The sequence below is a fragment of the Euleptes europaea genome, chromosome 13 (genome assembly GCF_029931775.1).
Source record: "Euleptes europaea isolate rEulEur1 chromosome 13, rEulEur1.hap1, whole genome shotgun sequence".
Taxonomy (NCBI): domain Eukaryota; kingdom Metazoa; phylum Chordata; class Lepidosauria; order Squamata; family Sphaerodactylidae; genus Euleptes; species Euleptes europaea.
The window spans coordinates 28,722,432-28,749,991 of NC_079324.1; the positions used below are offsets into that span (position 1 = coordinate 28,722,432).

The 27,560-nt window shown below is 45.7% G+C and overlaps 1 protein-coding gene across 1 annotated transcript; it reads left to right on the forward strand.

Moving 5' to 3' along the window:
* TMEM255A (transmembrane protein 255A) lies at window positions 1–27,061 on the forward strand. The gene is made up of 9 exons (XM_056859308.1): window positions 1–93; window positions 7,089–7,231; window positions 12,475–12,537; window positions 17,112–17,201; window positions 20,512–20,574; window positions 21,251–21,339; window positions 22,882–23,044; window positions 24,679–24,822; window positions 26,866–27,061. The coding sequence occupies exons 1-9, from the start codon at window positions 36–38 to the stop codon at window positions 27,022–27,024; spliced, it is 972 nt and encodes a 323-aa protein (XP_056715286.1). The 5' UTR covers window positions 1–35; the 3' UTR covers window positions 27,025–27,061.
* Window positions 27,062–27,560: the final 499 nt, after the last annotated feature.

A 27,560-nucleotide genomic window follows, 5' to 3' on the forward strand; every position in this document is an offset into this window, starting at 1 on the left:
AGCGCGCCGGAGGAGCCGCCGCCGCCGCCGCCGCCATGCGCCAGGCCTTGACCCAGCCGCGCCCCAGCGCCATCCCCCTCTCCGACTCCACGGGTGAGCCGCCGCGTCCTCTGCATGGCGGGCAGGCTGGGCTCCGGGGGGCGGCCGCGCTGGGGCGAGGGGGAGAGCGGCGGGCCCGCCTTGGGGAGGGCTTTTTGGGCCCCGCCGGGCGAGGAGGGCAAGAAGGCCGTTGACGCAGGGGAGGTTTCGCCTTGGGTTTGCCGTTCTCTAGATGCACCTTTCCCCCCCCCCTCCAACCGAAGGCTCAAAACTCAACCCTAAGCCCCCCATGCAGAGTTTTGAGAATTCGGATGGGGAAAAGGTGCATCTATCGAGTGACAAATCCATTGCAAAACCTTCCATGAATAAATGGCCTAGATGCTCATTTTCCCCCAACCGAATGCTCAAAACTCAACCATAAGAGTTCTGCGAACTCGGATGGGGAAAACGTGCACCTCGAGAGCAGCAAACCCAAGGCGAAACCTCCCGTGCATCAATGGCCGAAGCGTCCCCTTCGGGATCCCTTGCAGGGATTGCCCTTGGGCTCCCCCTCTTCCGCTGGCTCGCCTTAGCAGGCGAGCTTCCCCTTTTCCCTGCCTCCCCCTGCCTTTTCCACCCGAGTAGCAGCGGGCAGCAAGAGGGCAGTGGGCTGAAAAGGGAGAGAGAACACAAGAAAAGCCCTGCTGGATCAGACCCAGGCCCATCAAGTCCAGCAGCCTGTTCACACGGTGGCCAACCACGTGCCTCTAGGAAGCCACAAACAAGAGTGCCTGCAGAGCTGAGCCTCTGAAGCTCCGCAGCGGATTCGGTTTAAAAACCCCTCCACCGGGCCTTGGATTTGCCACTCTTTGGGTGCAGATTTTCCCCGTCCATATTCTCAGCACTCAAAAATAAGCCCCCCATGCAGAGTTTTGAGAATTTGGATGGGGAAAATGTGCATCTAGAGAGCGGTGGACCTTCCTGTGCATAAGTGGCCTGACAAGAGGCAGCGAGGGAGAGAGCCCTGTGTTAATCTCAATCTCTTTGGATCTGACTGCCATTCGACTCCACTGGGCCTCCCCGGAAGGCAGGCGGCAGGTCTTGTGGAACTCCCTGCCCCAGGATGTGGGGATGGCTGCTGACTTGGAAGGTTTGAAGAGGGGAGTGGACATGTCCATGGAGGAGAGGGCTATTCATGGCTACTAGTAAAAGTGGCTACTAGTCATGATGCGTACCTATTCTCTCAAGGCTCAGAGGAGCATGCCTATTATATTAGGTGCTGTGGAACACAGGCAGGACAATGCTGCTGCAATTGTTTGGGGGCTTCCTAGAGGCACCTGGTTGGCCACTGTGTGAACAGACTGCTGGACTTGATGTGCCTTGATCTGATCCAGCATGGCCTTCTTAAGTTCTTATGTTCTTCCACTGGCAGCCTTGGGAACATATGGGATGGGATCATCAGGCATCTTAATTGGATTAGGTCTAGAAAAGAGCAAGAGGCCAGTAGAACTTTAAAGACTAACAAAATTTCTGGCAGGGTATGAGCTTTCGTGAGCCACAGCTCACTTCTTCAGATGAGGTTTGTGCAGTGCACTGCAGGAGCAATCTAGTGCATGGATACTTGGAAGTAAGCCCCACTAGATTGGCTCTGTTCCCTAATACGTAGGTTTAGGATTGCTGCCCTAAAACACTGGTTTTGTTTGTATGGGGTGCTTCTCTGATTAATCTGAAGTTGCTCCTAACTTGTTCACAGTGGGTAGCCGTGTTAGTCTGTTTGCAGTAGTCAAAAAGGGCAAGAGTCCAGTAGCACCTTAAAGACTAACAAAAATATTTTCTGGTAGGGTATGAGCTTTCGTGAGCCACAGCTCACTTCTTCCTAACTTGTTGTTTGTTTTTAAAAAATTGCAGCCTAATCTTAACCCTGTTTAATCAGGAGGAGGACTTTTTACTTTGAAAGGGGTTTGCTTCTAAGGATGCATGCTTAAGATGGCAGCCTGAGAGGATTTTGTTATGATGGATGCAGTAGGATACAGAAAAATCTAACAATAATAAAAAATACTGTTTCAATTGGTCCAGCTTGTGAGCCTCTAGAGTTTAAAGTAATTGGGCAGGGATTGATTGGCCGAGAGGAGCTGAAGATGTTGCAAAAGAAAAACTGAAAACACAAACACTCTTTCACAGGCTAGCACATCAAATAGGTTGTGTCAATGACTCCCAAAGTCTGTTCAGTTCTTAAGAAGAAGGGTTGGTTTTTATACCCCGCTTAGCTCTACCTTTAAGGAGTCTCAAAGCGGCTTACAATCGCCTTCCCTTCCTCTCCCCACAACAGACACCTTGTGAGGTAATTGAGGCTGAGAGAGTTCTGAGAGAACTGTGACTAGCCCAAGGTCACCCAGCAGGCTTCATGCAGAGGAGTGGGGAAACCAACCCAGTTCACCAGAACAGAGTCCGCCACTCCTGTGGAGAAGTGGGGAATCAAACCCGGATCACCAGATTAGAGTCCACTGCTCTTAACCATTACACCATTCTGGCTACTGCTGGCTGTTATGGTAGCAAGTTTCTTTGTTTGTTTTTAATTAAAGGGACCCACATTTGACCATGTTTTGCCTCCCCACCACCTCCAGAAGAGCTGAATGTGCTCATTTCTGCCTCTTGTTTTCTCATTGGCCTTATCTCATGGGAGCTTGTGATGAAGTGCTTGGAAGTGTACATCCATTTGCTTCCTCAGAGAGCAGCTACAAACTCCCACAGTAACCTCAGCAATGAAGGGGCTACTCTTTGCTGTTTGCTCCTTCATTGGGGTGGGCAGGGAAATGGTTAAACAAGATGCTGAGCCAGATGGCCTCACCTAGCAAGAAAGTATTTCCATCCAAATGAAATGCGAGTTCTTTTGGTGGTAAGCTTTGAAACTTGGGATGCATCCTTATTGCATCTGTGTGCCACTTAGGTGGTTTTAGGTACACTTTCGGAAGCATCTCTGACTATTTGCAGGTCGGCTTTCATATGGTTCCATTTTCCAGAGGCAAAACTGGACAGAGGACTTGTTCTTTCCAGTAAGAAAGAGAGCAGAATTCCTTGGCCATTTTCTTAACTGGGAAGGACATAGTTGAGAAGAGGCGGTCTGAGGGTCTCTGCGACACTAATACAGTTCTGCATAACTTGTGACCCACCAAGCTAAATGCCAGCCTCTAGCTATGCTTGGTGTCCTTGGGGTGGATCCTACCCTATCCTACTACTCCTCTGAGCAAAGTTTATTTATTTATTTAAATATTTATAGCCTACCTTTCCTTTTGACTCAGATTTGAAGATTTCCTCCAACCTAAGGAGGAAGAGCCACGTTGGAGAAACAGCCCCTTAACCGTGGAGGAAGGCTCCTTGGGAGATGGTTGAATCCACCACCTTGTTAGCGTCTTGACAACCCCCTGTTTTGGTTGCTCCACTTAGACAACACAAGGACACTTATTGGCAGGGCAGATTGGTTTAAAGCACGGATTTAAACCATGGTTTAAGTTGCCACTCAAGTAAACTGTATTGCATTCAATGGGACTTCCTTCTCAGTTACTATGTTTTCATAGGATTTCAGCCAAGAGCCATTGCAGGAAAGAGGTGGGTGAAGTCCTGTTCAGGTGCTGCTGCTTGTAATGTCTCTTGCTCTACGGAATTTACAGTTCAGTCCTAAACTGAATTACTTCCTTCTAAGCCCATTGTCTCTAGTGGACTTAGGAGAGTGCAACTCTGCATAGGGTTGAACTGTTAGAGATGGGAACATATATGAAAGAAAGGATTTCCATGTGGCTTTCTCTGTTCACATGCAAGGACGCTAAGCGAGATTGCTTTCTTACAGACCGAATGCCCTGAACTTTTCAGGCACAAAGGCTGGTAACTGCCTGACTAAATGGCATTTCTTCATGCCCACATTCTTTGACTGACTGTTTAAATATTCACACATGGCATCTTCTGTCATATTTATGATGCTTGACTTCATAAGTCCCAGAGTACAGTTGCAGGGCATAGGATGTGCAGTAGCTTTGCAGGAGATCAACAGATCTGAGTCTGGTCAGTGCCTGGGTGAAAGAGCTCCTAGGAATTCTGCGTAAGCCACTTTGACTTCCATGAAAGAAAAGTGGAGAAGAAAGGAGAAATGTGTGTGTGTGTGAAGTGCCATCAAGTCACAGCCAACTTATGGCAACCCCTTTTGGGGTTTTCAAGGCAAGAGACTAACAGAGGTGGTTTGCCATTGCCTTCCTCTGCATAGTAACCCTAGTATTCCTTGGTTGTCTCTCATCCACATATTAACTAGGGCTGACCCTGCTTAAGCTTCTGAGATCTGACAAGATCGGGCTATACCATGCTGCCTTCCAAAGGAGGAATATAAATGCAATAAAAGAAATAAAAAGTCAGATGGTCCTGCTCCTGGTTTGTTGTAATACACTGTTAAAGCTTGCTTTTTCTCGGTGCGTTCTTTGGAGGACCAAGGCAAGGGTCCCCCACCTCATGGAACTGGTGGGCAATTTGGGAATCTAGAGAACAGGTAGATGATGCCACAAAAGAATGGCCGGGTGAGGAGGGGACGACTGCAAACTGTTGCACAAAATATTGCACAGCATATTAGGAGGTTCCAGGCAAAGCATCCTCCTGTGATGGAGGCGCTTTCCAGATGGGTGATCCAAACAGCCACAAAAAGAAGATGCCTCCTGGGCTCTTCCAAAGCACCACACCTCCTGTTCCAATGAGATAGAGGAAAGCCAGGGCCTGCTGTTTGCTTCAGGGAAGGAGCATGATATGGCTGCCAGGAAGTACTTTGGTGGGCCGCATAGAATCATAGAGTTGGAAGGGACCACCAGAGTCATCTAGTCCAACCCCCTGCACAATGCAGGAAATTCCAAACTACCTCCCCCCCACACCCCCAGTGACCCTCAGTCCATGCCCAGAAGATGGTCAAGATGCCCTCCCTCTCATGATCTGCCGAAGGTAATAGAATCAGCATTGCTGACAGATGGCCATCTAGACTCTGCTTAAAAACCTCCAGGGAAGGAGAGGTCACCACCTCCTGAGGAAGCCTGTTCCATTGAGAAACCGCTCTGTTAGAAAACCCTTCGTAATGTCCAGATGGAAACTCTTTTGATTTAATTTCAACCCGTTGGTTCTGGTCTGACCTTTGGGGCAATAGAAAACAACTTGGCACCCTCCTCTATATGAAAGCCCTTCAAGTACTTGAAGATGGTTATCATATCCCCTCTCAGTCTTCCCCTCTTCAGGACCACGGTGTTAAAGATTCTGCACTTAATGATCTCTTAAAATGTGCTTGTGTTGAATTCAGATTTCATTTTAAACCAGGCTATTTTAAAGAGTCGGTTCAAATAAATGGGCTGAATATTCTGATCTGGCCAGTTTGGATCCTCTGTTAAACTTTTGGGATTGCCTTGGTGGCAGAAGGTTGGATCACAGGAAGGCCAGCCTTGACTCATGATGTTTTGGGGAAAACCATCTTGCGTCAGGCGGCTTGATCTTTCCACCAGCTGTGCCTCCGTTACCTAGATATGATTGAAGGATCTTCACAGGACGCTAATGCCTCGTTTTGCTTTCCCCGTACACACTCGCAGTGGTATTTGGCCCCCCAAAAATAGTTTACGAGTCAGAACTGACAGGCTGCTGCTAGAGGGCTTTCAAAGGGTAAGCGCCAAGAAGCAACGGTCGGGGAGAGAAAGATGCCTCCATCAGCACTGTGCTAGGGAACACCGGCTGACAGGCCAGTTGCCCTCATTGATGTCCATTGCATGACCTCTCCTGAGGATAACCAATTAACTGGTCAGTGCCTGAATGCCTGACTCACTGCAGCTGACTGGGGCAGCTGCCTTTCAGTGCTTTCTGGTTAAGGGTAGGGGTTTCCCATGCCCCCTTGAGGGTGATTCTTCCCAGCAAACTGATGCAGCATTGAAGTAAAGGAGGGGTGGGGTTTATTAATACGAGCCACGAGGTGGGCATCCCAACTATTGGGATGCCGGAGCAGGCTGGAAGCTCCCCAGACCCAACGCTGCCTATTTGATGGCAGCTCACCCAGGGTTTGGGTGTTGAAAAACGCTCCAGTTTTCTTGCTTGCAAGCGACCGACATGGTCAAGGGTACACGGCAGGCCACAAAACATGGTTCGCAGGCCTCAGTTTAGCTTGTTTAGGTCACAAGTTCTGCAGACCTATTCTAGAAGGATTCTTTTGTTGTTGTTATGAAATTTCATGGGATGCTTCTTTGGCTCTGGAGCCTGTCTGCTAAGGAAGAATGGACACTGGCACAAGAGCATAGCCATGTTCTTAATGTTACTCCTCCTTGTTTCAGTGGGGCTTGTGCAGGAGAAGTTCCTGAGGCATTGCATCGCTAGGCAGCAAATCTACATCCTGTGGGAAATGAGCAGTGCAATAGCACTTGTGTAGTGGTTAAGAACAGTGGTTTGGAGCGGTGGAGCCTGATCTGGAGAACCGGGTTTGATTCCCCTCTCCTCCACATGAGCGGCGGAGGCTAATCTGGTGAACCGGATTTGTTTCCCCGCTCCTACACACGAGAGGCCAGCTGGGTGACCTTGGGCAAGTCATAGCTCTGTTAGAGCTCTCTCAGCCCCACCTACCTCACAAGGTGTCTGTTGTGGGGAGGGGAACGGATGGTGATTGTAAGCCGGTTTGAATCTCCCTTAAGTGGTAGAGAAAGTCAGTATATAAAAGCCAACTCTTCTTCTTCTCCTCCTCCTCCTCCTCCTTCTTCTCCTTCTCCTTCTCCTTCTCCTCCTCCTCCTTCTCCTCCTTCTTCTCCTCCTCCTCCTCCTCTTTCTTCTTCTCCTCCTCCTCCTCCTTCTCCTCCTCCTCCTTCTCCTTCTTCTCCTCCTTCTCCTTCTTCTTCTCCTCCTCCTCCTCCTCCTCCTCCTCCTCCTTCTTCTCTTCATTTTGGAATTATAATGTTAAAATGCACCCTCTTATAGGGGCTGAACAGAGAAACCAGCCCCAGCAGAATAAGCATGGGAGGGGGTAAGCTGTGCTTCTCAGCGCTGATGGAACTAGCCAATTCTTGTATGTGTGTTTTTAGGGTCTTTCAATAGAAGAAAAAGAAATTCCCTCTACGTAACGGTGACTCTTCTCATTGTGTCTGTATTAATTCTTACGGTTGGTCTTGCTGCTACAACGAGAACCCAAAATGTGACTGTTGGAGGTTATTACTCGGGGGTTATTGTAAGTATAGAACTCCTAGATAGGTCTAGAAGCTTTGTTGCTTGTGAAGTCACAGCAAACCTTCCAAAAGGATGACCGTGTCTTTTAAGTGGCCATGTCTTTTTATTTGCATCTGTTCACTGTTGAACGTTCTGTTTCCTTAGACACGTCAGTTCACACATCCGTGTTCATTGCTTACTGTCTACAGTACAAATGACTTGCGTGCGTGAAGGGACTGTCACCAATGTATCCCCTTGGTTGGGACATCAGTGTCTCCTTGAATTACCTCAATAGCCATGCTTTTCAGTGGAGTCAGTTCATTGGCCGTTTGTTTGGGGCTGGTTCACAGAAGTATGGTCGTTTCTGGGCTCTCCATGCTGGGGTACTGTTCACTGGATGGGGGCGGGGCTCTGAATGTCTGAATGGACTCTACTGGAAAGCTTGAGCTAAAGTGGAAGTTCTTTCTGTGGTGTTGGATCTATGGTGGTTCATTTACACAAGCAAGCTACCACGGAATGAAGCCATCATCCAGCGATGAACACTCATGTCTGAATTGACCTACAGCCTGTATTTCTCTCGTATTCCACTTGTCTTACTGTTGTTGTCTTCATCATTATAGGCAAGACAAACTGACCAATTGATTCATTCATCAGAATGCAAAAGGAGGATTGGATCTTCCTCTGCAGGACTGATCCTGGCAGACTTAAGCCTCATTCCTCATCCATCCTTGGGCATGTTTGTTCTCATCCAACTAAAGGAAATATGCTCTGGCTAACTGGGATGCTCCTAAAATGTGCTGGTTTGGAAACTTGCTGCTAAACCAGAAGTGTGGGAAATATCAAGACCGGAATATCTCCTTTTGAGCCAACGACGGTTCACACCCACATGTAGATCACTCAGTTTACCCAGTGCTTGATGGTTTTCTGTGTGACCTGTCTGCAGTAACAATTATGGTGTCTTGAGTTCACAGGGAGCAAAATGAACATTTGCATCTACAGCAATTAACCTGCGACAGCCAATTCATACACGCACGCTCATCACTGAATTCTACAGCTGATGAGTATGTATGTGCGAATCAGATCTATGCTGACACTCTGGGTAGCACAGAATGTGAAAAGCAGCCCTAAATTGCATTATTATAATAGACACTTGACTTGTTTCATGGGTGCATGTACAACACTTGATTCCTCCACCCTGCTTACTGTGCACTTGATGGCTGGCAGCAGCGGCACATATGCGCTGAATCCATGAAAAGCATTGAGGTTGAGGTGACGTGAGATGATAGAAAAGTTCTATCCATATCTGTCATATCTGATTTGCGCAAGCAGACATCCATGATGTGGCGAGCATTGAGTGATGTCCCAGCATGTATAGGCTGTTTAGCTGCTGAACTTGTAGCCCCATTGCTAGGACTTCATGCCAGCTACTTTTGTTTAAATGAGTTGGCTGAAACTACACAGTGACCCACGATAGCTTTGTGCATGTGAGAAGATACCAATCCACTGATGGGCTGTCTTGCACATACTTGGAATAGGTGGGTTTTCACATCTGGTGGATTCTCTGTATCCCTCCTAGATGAACTGCTCTCTCCTTGCAATGGAGTTGTTCTTTGCAGCAAAATGATTTTGCTCTCATTCCTCAGAGCTGGAGAGGGAACCCCCCCAAAGCTGTCCTGCCCAACCCTCAGTAGCAAGGCAGGGTGATGAAGAAGAGTTGGTTTTTATTTGCCAACTTTCTCTACCACTTAAGAAAGAATCAAACCGGCTTACAATCACCTTCCCCTCCCCACAACAGATACCCGTGAGGTAGGTGGGGCTGAGAGAGCTCTAAGAGAGCTGTAACTTTGTGTGGAGGAGTGAGGAAACAAATCCAGTTCACCAGATTAGCCTCCGCCGCTCATGTGGAGGAGTGGGGAATCAAACCCGGTTCTCCAGTTCAGAGTCCACTGCTCCAAACCACTGCTCTTAACCACTATACCATGCTGGCTCTCAACATCTGCTCCTAAAGTATCAGTGCATGCAGTCCTAACCCCAGGCTGTGTCAAGTAGCATATAGGGTGGCCCATGGTAGCTCAAATCATTTTGGATTAATTTGATCTGTTACAATTTCCCGACAAGGTATGATACTCTGAACAGTGCATTCTGAGTTACAGAAGGATACCTATAAGCTAGCACATGTTCCTTATTTTAGCATGGTTTAACTAGCTAAAGGGTCAGTTCGCACTTGCAACATTTCTCTGAGTGTGTGAGTTGTCTCCATGGAGGAGTGTTGTGTCTGAGGTGTCAAGAAACATTCAGTGTTCAGCATGTGGCCTCTGGTGGCTTATTCACACATGCCCGTCACTGCTCAGTGCAGCGGTTGTCTAAGGTGTGAACATGCATGTGTTAAACAGGCTTGAAGGCAGTAATTCTCAACTGAATGTGAGGCTCGGGGTGCCGTATGTGGTTCTCAGTTTTTACCTTCATTATGATCCTGGGTGGTAGGTTAGATTTAGTGACTGGCCCAAAGTCACCTAGTAAGCTTCACAGCTGAGTAGGGATTTTAACCAGGGCCGTCCTAGTCCTCTACTCTAACCATTACACCATACTGTGAATGCATGTGTTCAGGGAATTTTGCTGCTTGTCATGATTATTTATTTTAAAAGGCAAAGGTCCCCTATGCAAGCACTGGGTCATTCCTGACCCATGGGGTGATGTCACATTCCAACGTTTACTAGGCAGAATTTGTTTACGGGATGGTTTGCCAGTGCCTTCCCCAGTCATCTTCCCTTTACCCCCAGCAAGCTGGGTGCTCATTTGACCGACCTCGGAAGGATGGAAGGCTGAGTCAACCTTGAGCCGGTTACCTGAAACCAACTTCCGTCGGGATCGAACTCAGGTCGTGAGCAGAGCTTGGACTGCAGTACTGCAGCTTACCACTCTGCGCCACGGGGCTCTTATTTATTATTTAGAGAATTAATTTTCAGCAGCCAGTGATTCTCAAAGTGAAGGACAAGGCGTTCAACAAAACGCAATAGAAAAGCAATCAGTCCAGTCCACATAAAAGGGGGGAAATCAGCCAGAATTATTGTCAGCCGGCAGCAACTTCAACAGAGCACATTGGCTGCAGAGAGATGAGTTTATAATAATAATTGAGTGCTGTCAAGTCACAACTGACTCGTGGTGACACCAGGTCTATGGGGTTTTCAATGCAAGAGATCAGCACACATGGTTTGCCGCTGCCTTCTGCTACATAGCAACCCAGTCTTGTTTGGTGGTCTGCCTAAGAGGGCAAAGATGCTGCTGGGGGAAGCCAGTGGTTTGCTTTCAGTCACCTTGCACACACCTGATGTACAGGTAACCTCTAGGGACCTTGACTGCTCTCAAGTTTGAAGTCCTGTGCATTTTTACCTGATTGGCATATGGCTCCAGTAGATGGAATATATAAGGAGAATGACCAACACCTAAGACATGCATGTACATCACCTGATTTCACTTTGTGACTGGCAGTTTTATGTGTGAACTTGACTGCCCCTCCCCATTGAGAAGCATTGGATCTGAGTTGATGTTGGATGCTATGCAAGTTCTATTCTGTGGTGATTCATCTGTGAAGGCTTATTTGCATGTGCAAGTAATTGCTTTGATCAGCATGTTAAGAAAAGGTAGGAAAAATGGGTAAGGATTATCGTCAGTATTATCATTACACCACTTTGAATGTGCAAAGAGCTCTATAGAAGCCTTCTCTGAGGTTGCTTCCATGCTAGGATTCTTTTGCGCTGCTCGGTTGTTCCTCTTCTGCACTCAGCTGCATGCAGAATTAATATAGCATTACATTCCCTATAAAAATTCAGAAATTCTACAATACATTTCCTGGGAAATAAATTCTGTTCAACGAAGGTTCCGCTTCTCCTTGCAACTGTTCCTTTAAATTTTCCCTTTGTTTTTACAGCCATTCTGTTTTTCTGCTTAATTAGTAACTTACTTGATTTCTGGACTGATCCTTATCTATTCTTGTTCTTTGGGGGGGGAAGCGCTTTAATTACTGCTTTTCTTTTAGCAGACAAAGCAATTGCTCCTTCACTTTTTGTGTGATCATAATTTTGTAATCCTTCCCCAGAAAAGTGCTAAGAACTGATAATTGATTCAGGAACGCTGTATCCACCAAAAGTAAGCAGGAAAAAACCTGACTAGATAAGGGAACCAGATGTAAAACAAACCAAAGTTTAAAAGTTCAGTAGCCCTAAGAACATACAACATTACTTTGTATTTGCAAAAATTGCCGTAAATCAAATCTAAAAAAAGCTGGGAGGACAACAAGGATAACACTGACATGAATCTGGTTAAGAATGGGAAAGTCTGGATTCTTTGTAAAAAAAACAACAACAAAAAAACAAGTGCTATGACCTTTCCAGACCAAATTACTAGTGTGGAAGCAACTTCATTTGCAACCTGACCCTGTCCGCTCTTGTAATTTGTCATGGCTGGAGTAGAGCATCACAATGTTGTGCCAGGCAACCATCTAACTCTACCCTGCTTTCCTCTAAAAGCATGAAGAGGCCATGAATCTGTTGTGACAGCTTTTAGCTAGCTCAGGCCTGTGTTGGCATAGCTGCATGTGCCAGCTTCTTTCGTGCCTTCCTTGGCATTTTTTGTTTGTTGAAGCAGCTTGCATTGGTGCTCCTGGATAATATAAGGGCTCTTCTCACTGCTTTTGGTGCAGGTGATAGGGTATGCTTCCAACACTAGAATGGGGTTTCCTTTATATGAGAATATAATCCTATGCTGTGCCCTACAAAGCAAGAATCAGGCTGTTAGCCCCACATCTGTCACGAGAGATGCCCAGTGCCCACCAATTACATACATACGTGGAATTCAGATGAAAACCCAAGTTAAAGTTAAACTCCTCTTTTTTGCCTTCGGCTCGGTTGGCAGCTTGCTTTCAGATGGCTTGAGCTACTCAAATTAGCGTTTACAGGATCACTGCTAAAGCAGTCATCCTGTCATAACATCACATTCATTCATTGCCTAATTTGTAAATGATGCTGTCATAACATGCTGGCAGTAATAGCCACCAATAAAAAACTGAAATGCTATTACAGTCCCTTGGTGATCCAGTTATTAATTTTTCAAAAGATTATCTACTTGGGATTTTAAAGTCTTCTCAATTGAAGAGCTGGAATATCACTGTGGGGTTTTTTAAATGTCTTGTTTGTAGACTTTTGTCTGTGCTAAGCAACTAAGACGGGTGACTTGCAGCACTAAATACTGTGAACTGTTGCCTTTCAGCTTGGCTTGGGCTCTTTTCTTGGAATTATTGGATCAAATCTGATAGAAAACAAAAAGCAAATGGTAAGTTGAATGGTTGCAAAGGTATTTATTTTGTTAATTTACCAGAAAGCACCTAAGAAGTTGCGGGGAGCTCCTTTATGCTGGTCACAGAAACCCGTATCTCTCTTTCTTGTTCCTTTGCAACAACCTTGACTTTCTGAGTGGAAACCTGCTTAGTGTGCCTGTCTTCTGTCTCCACATACAAAGAAATAAGGAAAACGTTATTCCTTTCCTGAATTTCTGATCATGTACAGAAGTATGGCAAAATTATCCTCTTTTGGCAGGATGGAACAGGCAGCTGGCTTACCAAGTGGCCACATAGTTGTTAGTTACGGCTTAGAAAATGGGTGCCTATATTCAGGCACGATTATCTCCTATATCTGCCCTGCCACCCCTCGACAGCATGAGATTCAACTGCATAATGTCGCTGCCAGGCGGTTCCCTATTTCAAACATTCCCAGACCAACTGAATCTGCCCAGACTCACCTCTTGGAAATATTCCCGTGGGGGCCTAGAAAGTGGCTAATGATAAGTTATATGAGGGGCATGCTCCATCAGTACTAGGATCATATTATGGCCTCCCAACATTCCACTCATGCCCCTTCTAAAGTGGCAGCATGACTTCAAGTTGACCCTTTGTGCCTGTTTTTAAAAGTCCTGGTTAAGCAGAGGACGCAGCAACTGTGTGTGGACAATTCAGAATACAGTAGACTGGTGGGTTGCAAACTGTGGGCGAACACGCACGGTCGCTTTAGCCTCCTTTATTCCCTGTTTCAGCCAGGATTCAGCCAGGATCGAACGCATGCGTTTTCGCTGAACTGTGTTTGATCCTGGCTGAATCCTGGCTGAAACAGGGAATAAAGGAGGCTAAAGCGACCATGCGTTTTCGGCCTGTGTTAGGAGAATGCTGTGGTTCTTTGGGAATGTGTCTTCAGTTGCAGAGCAAGAAGCTTTGTAATGGTGACTTTCCCTGAGACTGCGTGGTGGTCTGTCATCCCCCCCCCCCGCTCACATTGATCAGCCACATGGAGTAAATAAATAAATAAATTTTATTTGCGGCTAGTATGCCAGATAAAACAGGTAAAACAGAAGCTGACCATACAGAGTAGATGTTTGCAACCAAGGCCAACAAAATTAGGAATCACCCAATGTTACATTTCCACAGATTAAGGATGTACATTATGTCGCGTCATTGCTACTGCACAATATTTTGCAACCTGTGTGGTGATTGGTGAGCTGTCTCCCAGCAGAAACCTTTTGGCCCATTCACCCTCATCACCGGAGTCCATTTCCCTAATCAAAGGGTCAGTAATATTGAAGTGGGCTGACTTTTAAAAGGGACATCTAAAAAATACATGCTCAATAGTTTCCAGCTCCCCTGGAGAGCTGGGTGTGATTTAGGGTGCACCCTGTTGACTGTGGGTAACAAGGATGCCCAAGAGGTCTGGTCGGTTCTCTGTGAGCTAAGTAGGTGCCACAGAATGCGCTCCAGGCTCTTTTGCAACACTCGATGGGTTCTTTGGCAGACCAGCTGGTGTGAAAAAGGTAAAAATGGCCAATGGCCGTAACAATAAAATGTAATGGTAAAAATGTTTCTAGGGCACTGAGTAGCTTCTCCCGCTCACAAAGACAGCCCATCATGGTTGGAAGCCATCGTCTGTAGCAAAATTTCGAAGGTTGCCCTGTTCCCCCATGCCCCCCTTTTCTGGCACTGCTTGTGAACTGACTGGTCTCCCCCTCGCTTTTAGAATTCCCAGCGAAGCTTTGAAGAATGGTCTGCCTTAAAAATTGGCCCATGTCCATCATTGGAGCAGTCCTGAAGCTTTAAAAATATCACCAATGAGCTTTTGCAGACATTTGCAGGATTCAGTGCTCAGTCCTCTGCTTGCTCACTCAGAACAGTCCCAGCCAGTTCAAAGGGACAATTTCAAAGGTGTGTGAACTACTGCAGCCCTACAGTGCAATCCTAAGCAAAGTTATGCCCATCTAAGCCCATTGAAGTCAATGGGCTTAGAAGGGCGTAACTTTGCTTAGGATTGCACTGTCAGTCTCTTCCAGCTAGGGCAGGAGAAGGGAAGGAATATGTGGGACACAGAAGCTGTTCCTTCCTGAAAATCTCTTGGAACTTTCCTTTCTGACTGGTAAAAATTTGGCCTGCACTTCTCATTCATCATCGCTACACAGCGCCATGCCTCTCTGCACAGTCATAAGGACTAGAAGCTTGGATTTGAGATACCAAACCCTAAGATTCTTGTGGTGCTAAACTCTGCACCTGTGCTTTTTCATGGCAATAGCACAATTATGGAACAGGCACAATTCTTGGCACTTGTAACTTGCCATAATAAAAGCACACGTGGTATTAGCAGGACATACTGCCAGTGCCTTTCATCTCTTGCTTTTTGCTGTCAGTCTCTTCCTGTTCGGTTCCTCTCTTCTTGCTTCATGGGAAGGGCTGTAGCTCAGTGGTAGAGCATCTGCTTGGCATGCAGAAGGTCCCTGGTTCAATCCCTGGCATCTCCAGTTAAAGGGACTAGGCAAGTAGGTGATGTAGCTCAGTGGTAGAGCATCTGCTTGGCATGCAGAAAGTCCCAGGTTCAATCCCCGCGTCTCCAGTTAAAGGGACTAAGCAAGTAGGTGATGTGAAAGACCTCTGCTTGAGACCCTGGAGAGCCACTGTCAGTCCGAGTAGGCAATACTGACTTTGATGGACCAAAGGTCTGATTCAGTGAAAGGCAACTTCATGTGTTCTTGCTTGTTGCCCTCCTGTCATTCTCTTTCCTGGGTCATGAAACAACACGAGAGCCTCAGCCAACGGTGTCTCTCCAGCTAATTGTTAATGCTTCTCTGACTGTCATTTTTGCAATCTGGACTCGTTCTTTATTTCAGAGGTGCAATTTGGCTGCAGTTCTCTTACACCGTATGAATGAAACATTAATAACAGGAGCCGAGAAGAGCACATTCCAAGTTCTGCCTCAGGGGGAAAAAAGGCCTGTTACCAGCCAGCTTATGCCAGTGATTCCCCAGCGTGCCAACAGGCATCCTGGCACCTATTCATTTGTGACTTTACCCAAAGCAAAAAGCCAGGCCTGGCTTTCTTCCACTTTGAAGGAGCAGGAGGTGCTTCAGAAGAATCCAGGAGGGATCCCCTTTGTGTCTGCAGGTAGCCCCCATTCAGAAAGAGCTGCCTCTAGGATAGGAGGATCCTTGGCTCGCAGCCTCCCAACGTGTTGTGATAAGCCCCTGCACCCATGGCAGTGCTTAGCAAGTCCAGATAAAGGATCTCAGGTGGATCTCTGCCTGAGATCCAGTCAGTCAAGAACACTGAGCTAGCTATGACAGCTTCGTAGAGCTAGCTATAATAGCTTCATTCAAGTGGTAAATTGTTACCTACTCTCCCCTGCAGTTCTGTTTTCTGTTCACATGGCACTTTGCAAAGTGATATAACACAGTAACTTACAATCTAACTGTTGACTAATCATCATGATTGTGGAGATGCTTCCATTCCCCACCCCAAACCCAGGCCGAATGATTCCTACAGTCTCAAAGGATTCTGGGTATGGTTTCCCCTGGAGGGTTGCGTTTACAATTTCCTGTCCCTTATTCCATGCCTACAAAAATCCATACCTTCTTCTCTCCTTCCTGTGCACAAGTTTTTTCTTAATACCCAATAGGGAACCTAATATGAATTAGCAGAACTGGAAGAATGAGGAGGAGAGAAAGAGAAAAAAAAACATAACTGTGATGCAGCACATATTCAGAGCTCTGCTTTCTTGAGTTACAAATTTGAACCAATAAGAAGCAAAATGAATGGGAGGAATACGATCATAGTCGAAACATGGATTGAATTGGATGCAGCTAAATGCCTGCTTCAAATGGAGTGTACATTCCTTTTCCAAAGGGCATCTCAGGGGAGAGGTTGTTGCTCACCAGCAGAAAATTGAACGCAGAAAGTCTTAGTCCTCAGACGGACCCTGGAGAACCATTGGCCAGTCACAGTAATAAATCATTTTGGGCTGGATGAACCAATGGTCTGGTTCAATAGCAGGCAGCCATATGTATTCGCAATACAAAACAGAATCAATGAGTGTTGTATACAAAGATGCAAAAATCAAACAAAACAACACTAGGCTATACAAACTAACATTCTATATTGACAAAAATAATCATAGTCACAATAAGGGTCAAATGTACCAATAGAAAGTAATACAGATTAAATGCAAATGCGCCAACCCAACCCCACCAAAGAGGTAAAATTAATTTTAGACGGACCCTTAAATTAAATTAATTTTACCTCTTTGGTGGGGTTGGGATGGCGCATCTGCATTTAATCTGTATTACTTTCTGTTGGTACGTTTTTGACCCTTATTGTGACTATGATTATTTTTGTCAATATAGAATGTTAGTTTGCATCAGCCCATATGTATTCTGCAAGATTTGCATGCATAAATACAACTTGGAGCAGCTTTGAAGAAGCAGAAACGATTGAAAAGCACACTGTTGATTTTTTAATGAACCTGTTCCTTCTGTGGGTGGGTCGTGCAGCTCACAGTTTATATCGAAGCAGATGACCACATGGTGCTTTCTCTGTTCCACAGCTGGTGGCGTCAATAGTGTTCATCAGCTTTGGAGTCCTGGCTGCTTTCTGCTGCGCCATCGTCGATGGCGTCTTTGCCGCCAGACACATTGTAAGTACGGTCCGCGTGGATCTGCGTGCCGCTCGCCTCGTTCCCTCTTAACCTGCCGATAGGGCTGTGAGTTTGCGCCCCGTGACTCCACACAAGCGAAGAAAAGGCGCCGGTGGTGTTACTGAGTGTACAGTCCTCCTTCTCAAACTCCTTGCTTGTTCTTGGAAAGGAAAGAAGTAACCACTTTCTTTTTGGAGAGACTGCAAGAGATGTTCTGAGAAGCTTGTTCTGTCTCATTGAGTCTCTAGGTCCCATACTAGGCACTTCAACAAAAAGTGCTGGCTGAAGAAGCCAAATTCTTTTTGGCAAAAACGCAACTTATCCGGAAGGCGTTCCTGTGCTTCGTCCGGGCTTTTCTCATCATGCTCGGACACGTGTTCCAACATTTTGTATAGAAGTGAATTTAGCCCTTGTTGCAATTGCTTACTCTGGTCAATTTCATGGAGACTTGTTAGTCTATTCAGAAATATCTTGTTTCAGCTTTTGGACTGATTTGCTCATGTATATATAAGTGTTCATTGTTTGTATGTATGTTGTTTGCTCACTTATATTCACCATATGTATGTAGGGTAACACTTGCACATGTTTATGTTGTAACTTATTTAATAGCATTTTTGATATATTGATCATTGGCTGTGTACTGGTTTTTTGTAGCAACGACTTTACAGTACTGGTGATCTTTCTTACCACTACCTGGTAGTTGGCAACCCTAGGAATAAGGCCCAATCTAGGCAAGCAGTAGAATTCTGAAGTGGTAGAGTGGACAGTACTATATCAGGCAACAAGTGTAGGATGTCATTTTTTAATGAAAAACAACAACTAAAAACCTACTAGTTTTTAACAAAAGTTTCTACCCAAGCCTGTTTTTTCTGTGTTGCTTCTAGTAGCACCCTTTGTTATTAGTATGTAAAGGGGCATTCAGAAATTGTGGTCCCCGACCTGCACTCTGAAGTGGTACAGTCCATCCTTCCACCTTGAGGCTCTATCACCTCATTCGTCTCCATATGCCGATTTCCAGCTTTGAGGCAAGACTTCAGTTTTGTGTTATGCCTTGCTCCCCTCCTTCTGTAATTAAAGTGAATGATAGATATTGGTGTAAACTTTGTTTTATTTATATGGTTTGTGTGTGTGTAAAGTGCCTTCAAGTCGCAGCCGACTTATGGCGACCCCTTTTGGGGTTTTCAAGGCAAGAGACTAACAGAGGTGGTTTGCCAGTGCCTTCCTCTGCACAGCAACCCTGGACTTCCTTGGTGGTCTCCCATGCTTAGCTTCTGAGATCTGATGAGATCAGGCTAGCCTGCTTAGCTTCTGAGATCTGATGAGATCAGGCTAGCCGGGGCCATCCAGATCAGGGCATATGATTTATAGGGGTTGCTAAAGTGTGGCTTTCCTGGTGCAGCATCCGGATTGCCCCTCACCCCCGTTCACACAGCCCCACCCCGACGGAAGGATTGGGTAACTCCAACAATTGCTTCATTCCTGGCTCTGTGTGCCTTCTAGCATTGCACATAATTGTTGCGATGGGTGCTGGCAAGTTAAGGATGTTGGTTTCGGTTAGAATAGCCCAACCTGTAGCATTGCAACATCACTTATTGCACGGTCCTCTAGCAGTTCCATTGGACATGTCTGTACAGAAGATATGGTTAGAGAATCAGAAGCACACACGGTATGTAAGGCTGCAGTCCTAAGGACACTTTCCTGGGAGTAAGCCCCATTGAATAAAGTGAGAGTTACTTCTGAGTAGACCTGCATAGTATTGCTTTCTTATTCATTATTGATGGGCTGAGCATGGATCAATTTTACCAGGATCTATTCCCATTTGTGTCCCACTTTCTTGTGGAGATCACTACATCCACTGGCATAAAATTCCACCATTTAATTACTTGTTGAGTGAAGAAATCATTCCTTTTGCTTAAAAATGTGTTCATATTTTTATTTGAAAGTTTTTTTAAAATACAGAATAACCAGTTTGGATCTCAAGAGCAATCTCTGTGTTGTTTTTAATTCTTTGTATATTTTAAATTTGATGTCTTTAGGGTTGGGTGTTTTTTTTTTTTTTCTTGTAAGCGGCCTCAGATCCTTTGGAAGAGAGGTGGAATAGAAACATTTTCAATCAATCAATCAATCAATCAGTAAAATAGAAATTCCTTTTGTCCCTTTTGAAGCCACTGCCCACTAACTTCATTGGGTACTCCCTACCAATTCTACTATCATGGCATAGGGAGAAAACGTTCTTTATCCATTCCGCCCCCATGCATAAATTGATAAACCACAATTATGTTCCCCCTTAGTTGCCTTTTCTCTTCATGTGCAAATGCATAATAGCAAGACTTGTGTCCTAGGTTTTAAGTAGGTCACAGATCTTCAGCAATAGTACAGGTTGCTTTATAGAATGCCGTAAGCCAAATAAGCAAGTTGGAAACAGGCCTCTCTCCAAGGAGCATTTGCACTCAGTGGAGGAGTGGGGAATCGAACTCGGTTCTCCAGATTAGAGTCCGCCACTCTTAACCACTACACCAATGTAGAGAGAGACCAAAGAAAGAAGTAGGACAGCTAAAGCCTTTCTGCCCTTGTTTCTTGATTGCATCCTACCAAGCAAGGTTGCCCCCGGCTTAAAGATCTCCTGCTCTCGTACACAACTTCCCCCAGTCTCCCTTGCTGCCCCTGATGTCTGTCATTCCTTCCCCAAATGCCTGTGTGGTGCTACTTCTCTCTTTTAGCTTCAGAGCATAGCTCAAATTTTCCATCATTTTGTTTATTTTGTTTTAACATCCTCTCCCAGCCTCCCCTGGCAGCTCTTCTGCAGACAGAGTTCCCCTTGGGGCATGTTGAACAGACACAACTGCATTTTGACCAGGCAGATCTGTGTTCTAATTTCTCATTCTGTCACAAAACTTGCTCTGAGATTGGTATTGGGGAAGACACTCCCACTCAGCCTGGTCTACCTTGTGGGGATGTTGCGAGGATAAAAGGGGCTGATAGCACCCTTTAGCGGACGAGATACAAATGTGATCCACAGAGAATAAAACCCCACCTCTACAGTGAAGTACTTGTCACTGCGTATATTTTACACCTGATGAGCACTTATAAACTGGTGATGGTCATGAGTACGTAGCTGGGCATAAGATGAGGCCTTTTTTCGTGCTTCCTTACAGCAAGGGCAAAAGAGCGTGAAAACATAGCGTTTCAAGCAACTGTCTGCCCGAATAGTCTACACGTTGCAGGCTGGAACTGCCATTTCCTCATCATTTTGAAAAAACCAGAACCCAACAGCATGATTTTCTGATTTTCTGTGGGTTTTTTTTTACAGGATCTGAGGCCACTGTATGCAGGACGATGTCACTACTTTTCAAAAAGCACAGCCCCACCAGAGGTGAGCGATTGTGGTGGTGTTTCATCATTTTCTACTGCACAAGCAAGCAGAAAGTCCAGGATGGCTGAACCGACTGGCAGGGACCAGCAGAGGCAAACTTGCCGCTTGTCTGGATTGCAGGAACCAGCCTTTCTATTTATCTCCAGTGGGCCCAGTTCTCACAAACAGCGAAGAAGGAGGTAGATCTGTGTCTGAGCTACACCCTTTCAGACTGCGGGTGGAGGACTGCAGGACTGTGCCCTTGTCAGCTCTGTTTAGCTCTGTTTTACTAGCTTTGCGGCTGTTGGCTGGGACACAGCTGTGTTTTATCGAGCATTTTGTGGTTATTTAGCTTGTTTTTATTGTCATTTGCCATACTTGGAGCTTGATGGTTAAGGAGAGTGGCCAGAACATCTTTTGAAATAAAGGATGGCTGGATGATTTTCCTTACATGCAGAAAACTAGATGTCGGGGGAAGGACATCCAGCCTGACATGCTAGTTTTCTATGTGCATGGGCATAATTTATGTGTGTCAGAAAATGTGATTACCCCCCCACACACACACACACACACACACAAACACGTACATCAGACTAATGAGCACTAGGCCAAAGAGTGGAATTGCCCTTAAGAATGTCCTGCCATCCCTATTGGAATGCACTTTTCCCCTGAATCCTTTCATTCTGTGTTCACACAGACAGTCTGCCCTCTCCAGCAGCGTGGTCCCTGCACACCTAAGATCAGAACCAACACCTGCTTCTGTTGTGACTTGTATAATTGTGGAAGGTGAGTAACATGTGAGTTGAATGTAGGATTCTTGCAGCAGACTGGAAGGGAAATTAATGGCATAGAGCTAACAAGAGACAGTCGTGCTGTTCAAAGCTTCTTGTTGCATAGAACCGTTTCCCTTCTCATCCTGGCTATATACCTGTCTACCTGCTACTCACATAAAAAGGGGAAAAGAGATCAGAATTTGGGACTGAGGCATGGCTTATTGAGAAAAAAAGTTGTAAACAGTCGTATTGGGCCATGCAAAGTCCAGAACAAGAAGCAAAATCCATGTAATACCTCTTTTATTCTGTGCTGTCAAGTCACAGCTGACTTATGGCAACCCCGTAGGGTTTTCAAGGCAAGAGGCATTCAGAGGTGGTTTGCCGTTGCCTGCCTTCACATCTGGACCCTGGCATTCCTTCGAGGTTGCCCATCCAAATGCTAACCAGGGCCGACCCTGCTTAGCTTCTGAGATCTGACAAGATCAAGCTAGCCTGGGGCTGTCCAGGTCAGGGCCTTACAAAATCCAGAATAAGAAGCAGAATCCATGTAATATTTGTTATTAGGGATATCCAAAAAGAAACAAAACATTGTACGCACATTTGAACTCATCAGAACTCTTCATCAGGCTCAATGGTACGAAAACTAAAGAAAACCAGCTTTCCAGGTCAAGATCTTAAGACCCTGTCTTGTCAGCCATTAGTGTTAGATGCTGACAGGCTCACAGACACTAGTTTAATTGCTGTAGGTGTTAGATTACAGCGCTTGCATTCTGGGGAGAAGAAGCAAAAATGGAAAGTCATGACATTTGAAAGAAAAAAAACATCCAGCAAGGCCCAAATGTCACTCAGAAATCCACAGGAGTAGGACAGTTCACTTTGCAGGCTGAAGGAAGATGGCAGTGTTTGATCGTTTTTTTTTAATCTTTGTTTTGCATCTTAGACCTTCATTGTGACACCAACCTCTCCTTTTCCCTTTCCTCCTCTCCTTCCTCCACTCCTTTCCCACTGTCATTCCCCTGCCTTCCACTCTTCCAACCTTGCTTCCTCTTCCCTTTATCTTCAGATACACCTTCCCTCTTCCAAATTTTCTAGCCCTTCCTTCCTTCCTTCCTTCCTTCCTTCCTTCCTTCCTTCCTTCCTTCCTTCCTTCCTTCCTTCCTTCCTTCCTTCCTTCCTTCCTTCCTTCCTTCCTTCCTTCCTTCCTTCCTTCCTGTCTTTCCATAAATGTGGAGATGGATGTTTGTGTGTGTGTGTGTGGAAGCCAGGTTTTTCAGTATGATTTTATAGCTTTCTCTGCCTGTGGATTTGGGTGGCAATCCGTCCCATGAAACATTCATTGCCTAATCAAGACTTTAAAGCTGTGCCTTAATATGGCACCCTTTATTAGCCAGGAGCCCCAAAGATACTTCTGAATAGAAGGAAAATCATCCTCAGTTCTCACCATGTCTTAAAGTGAAGGGACTGTCCTCCTCCACACACCATGTGCTATGTTCCTTTTTGTTATTCAAGCATCCTGCAAGTGTAGGGTTCTTAAACATGCTCTTTCTCCATCCAGCAGAGTGGAGATTTCCGGTGGTTACTACGAATACATTGATGTCAGCAGCTGTCAAGACATTATCCATCTTTACCATTTGCTGTGGTCAGCAACCATATTGAACATTGTTGGCTTATTTCTAGGGATCATCACGGCTGCCATCCTTGCTGGCTTTAAAGATACGGTAAGGAAGTGAAAGCACATCAGGGTAGCTGGGGACCTCACAGGAGGAACCTCTTTAACAGCCCAGTCCGCTATACAGTACCTGCAGTCTGAACCCATTGAAACCAATTGGACTGTAAAATTACTAGGGCTTTGATTGGTATTTTCATCCGTTAACACTTGAGTGAATGATTGGCGAGGTCCAATTTTAATTGGTGCTGACAGCTGTGGACTCATATGACCAAGTCAAGCCATTGGTCCAATTAGCTGAGTCTGCTCTGACTGGCAGCAGCTCCCTAGGGTCTTGGACGGAGAAAGGTCTTTCCTGTCACCTGCTACCTGAGTTCCTTTACGGGGGCAGGTGCCTGGGGTTGAGCCTGGGAGCTTCTGTATGAAGAAAGTACATGCTCTGCTACTCAGCCGCGGCCCACTTAGAGCTCAGCTAAATGCCATGATCAGACTTCCCGCCTCTTTAACGTTGCACATATAGCAGCCATGGCAAGCCCAGATTTGGTTCCTGACCACAGCACTTGGGGAGGGAGGTTATCTTTTGTGCCTTCTCCATTTTCCTGCTGTAAATGCCCTTCATCCCTGTCTCTGGAGCTGCAATTTCTAGGGAAAACTCAACACATGCCTATAAGTATATCCCTAATACATCAAATAGCAGCTGCTGATTTTCATAGGGGGCGGAATTATCCTCTTCTTCTCGTGCCCTGGGATGCTCAAAAGACAGAAGATCTGATAATGGATTTATTTATTATTATTATTAGTATTATTTTCAAATTTATAACCCGCCCTCATCCCCAGCGAACCGGGCTCAGGGCAGGTAACAAAAATTAAAAACATAAATATCTAATATACTTCCTTAAAACCGTAAACATTAAAACCATTAAAATCCTAATCAGATGGCCATAACTATACCTAGGCGCCACAGCGGATAACTGTCAGCAGATCAGCCCCGCACAGATTTCCAGTGCCTGGTCTATTTGATCCCTATGTGGTCTGTTTTTGAGGCTGTTCTGGCATGTTGCTGTAGTAAAAAAATGGAAGCGAAACACTAACGGCAACCTTCTCTTGTAACAATCTTTTGTGCATTCAGTGATGAGTATCTCCCCATTCCCTTCAGTATTTCAGAATAGGATGTGTTGAAGTTTTTGTATTAATAGGCCGTGAATCAATTAAAATCTTTTAAGTGGTGAAACAGCTATAAACATTACCCCTAAGGCCTCCGTGCCCTTTGGTCCCAGTCCTTCAGGGAGTTTTCTTGTACAAGTCCCACTGAAGTGAATGGCAGCTATGTTAATGGTGCCTATTCATTTTCTTGGAGCTTGCACAGGTGGATGTCCTAGTGGATTGGGCCCAATGTGTGCCTGATATATCAGTCCTTCTCTAATTTGTTGGTTTCTATGAGAGGGGGATGCTTTGGGACTGAAGCACGCAGGAAGCAAAGAACAGAACATCCATTTGGATGTTCTTTGCTTTCTGCATGCTGTCCTGTTTTGAAAACCATAAATGAATTTCTTAAAGTACAAAGCAAATCAGGTTAGGCTTCTCTGTTCTTTTTCCAGTCTCTTTTGCAATATCCTAGTCTCCTCTTGCCTTTGGATATCTGGACCCATATGCTAATGGATTTTCCATTATCCATCCTTTCCACAGACTCCCTCGCTTCCTGCTCTTAACTGTACAGTGGAAAACGCTCGGCCCACAGTATCCTATTACTCGAGACCCCAGGTGACTTCGTACAATACATATTATCACAGCACTCCACATCTGCCACCATACTCGGCGTACGACTTCCAGGTATGGTGCATCAAACAGTGCAAGAAGCAGTGCTCTTTTTTAATGTCAGTAATTGGGAAGAAGACATCACCCAGTAATATTTCTTTGCTTTTCTTGTCTATGTCATCCATCCATTCCATCTTCTGAAATAAAAGCAGTTTTATCTTTTGCCTTGCTGGTGCTTCTTCTTGCACCATGTACAGATCCAGTTTCAACCTGTAGCTTGCAGCCTGTGAAGGAGAGGCTTACTGTCCTTGTGTAGGTTTTAGCCCTCTTCACGCAGCACTACCTGCATTGAAATCTGTCATCTCTCAGCAATGCTGACTCTGTGAACTTAGACAGATCATGAAAGGGAGGGTAGGAAGGGTTGCGTCAGTGCTTGGTTCTTGTGGCCCTTTCTTACCTGCCCAGGGAAATGCCGATCGCCATTTTGGAGTCGGGAAGCGATTTTCCTCCAGGCCAGATTGGCCAGGGATCCTGGAGGGTTTGTGTTTGTTTGTTCATTTTTTGGCCATCTTGTGGGCAAGGAATAGGGGTTACTGGGGGTGTGGGAGGAAGGTAGTTGTGAATTTCCTGCATTGTGCAGGGATGTTGGACTAGATGACCCTGGTGGTCTCTTCCAACTCTATGATTCTATGAAATCAGCAGTTCTTTAGCTCAGGGCCAAGCAAGATGTGACATTTTCTCCCAAGACATTTTCTCCCAACCTGACTCTCATTCGTGTCAATCAAATACAGCTGCTGAGAAGTGATTTTCCAAGCGCCACAAGGGCCAGATTCAGATCAGGACCATGGTGCTGGGAGGGTCAGCCTTCTCCCCCACACTGTTTTGATGACCTGAAACCAGGCCCTGCAGAACAGGCACTAGCCTCTATCTGCTACACCACTCTGGGAAAACTCCGCTGCCAAATATGGCTGTCTAGGGAACTGGCCAACCCTGATGCTTTTGCCACTGTGGAATCATCTTTCTTTTAATGAGGATGGATCTCGTCTTTATGCAGCCTTCTGCAAAATAGACTTTATATTCATTGTGGAGGCTTTCAATATTATTTCAGTGTACCATGAGCTCGTTGGTAAATGACATGCAGCATCTTCTGCTCTGGATGTGAAATGTCTTGTTTAAAATTAAAACTCTTTAACAAAAAGAGTTTGCTGGACAGTCGAGTGATCGATCCTGTTGTAGAAAGATTATTATGTCTTGTCCTAAGCTAGCTTTTGACAATAAGGAAGTGACCGCTGTTTGGTTGTGGCCTTTTCTCATAGAGGAGGGAGGGGTGGAGCTGGCACGGTTTGTGTCAGAACTTTCTGCATTTGGCCAATATGTTAGTGATTAGAGTGCGGAGTACAGAGTGTTGAACTAGGATCTAGGAGACCCAGACTCCAAGCCCTGTCTGTCATGGAAGCTCCCTGGCTGACTCTGGACCAGACACTCAGCCTAGCTTACCTTACAGGGTGGTGGTTGGGAAGATAGAATGGAGGTGAGGAGAATGATGTGGTAAGTTCCTTTGGGTCCCTGTCCCCACTGTAGAGGGAAGCGTGGTATAACTATCAAAGTAAATAAAATAAGGGAATGTGTTTCTCTTCTTCTTTTTAATGGCATCTGTTAAGGCCAAAAACAGTGAAGGAGCTCAGCGGGTCCTTAGACTCACACAGCCCTTCTTCTGCTACTCTGGAGGCAAATCACCATTTGGTATGTCCAAATTGCAGATTATAGTTTATCCTCTTTCTTCAAAACGAGGGTATGTAGGAAAGCAATCAAACTGTCTCTAATGAAGGGAGCGTTGACCCTCGAAAGCTTATACCCCCAAAATCTTGTTGGTCCCTAAGGTGCTGCTGGACTCAAATCTAGATGTTCTACGGCAGACCCACATGGCTTCCCTCTGAAACTATAAACAAACCGTAATTTGTGATTGGGATGAAACGATTAACTCTGGCTTGCCGTGAAAGCAGGATAGTTTGATGTTCCACCTGTGTGGGAGCCCACAAAGAACAATTCACAGAACAACAACCCCAAGGTGGTTGCTACTCCTGACCCAAACCTTCTTTTCTCTCTTGTCCTTTGCAGCATTCCAGCGTATTCCCTGCCTCCACGCCGTCTGGCCTCTCCGATGACCCGCCGTCATTATCGCCATCTCCAAGCTACGTGTGGTCCCCCATGGCACCTCCTCGCTATTCACCGCCATATTTCCCACCCTTTGAAAAGCCACCACCTTACACGCCGTGAAGGGAATAGGAACGCTGCCACTGGGACTCGTGGTGAATTTTTTTTTGTACCGGGGAGGGGAGAGCGCAGACCATCACATTGCATACATAGAGATACAAAAGAGGGGGGCGTGATGGCACTTGCTCTTGGTAGGTTGTGCCTGGGAGGGACGTTGATGAGATTTAACGGCCGAGAAAAGTGGCGCTCCTGCATCAGGCACCTGCTTTTATTTATTTATTTTAACAGTGTGGATAAACGGCTGCTTTGACTCTTAAGGAAGATGCCTGCTGGGGGGGATCTTGCTTTGAGAAAATGAAGACAGAATGCCTTTGGTCGCTTGGCATTTTTGAAAGGTGCTTACTGTGTTCCTAATTTTCCTCTGTCCTCTTTGCCAAAAGGTGTACAAAGCCTCCAGGTGGAACACCTGCCAGTTTACATAAAAGTTAATTGGCCACATTGGTTAAAGGAAGAGCCAAAGAATCTAGGGTGTAAAAACCAACCACCCTGAACTGCTGTGAGAGAGGAATGTTCTGTAATATATGAGGCCTTAGTTCTGC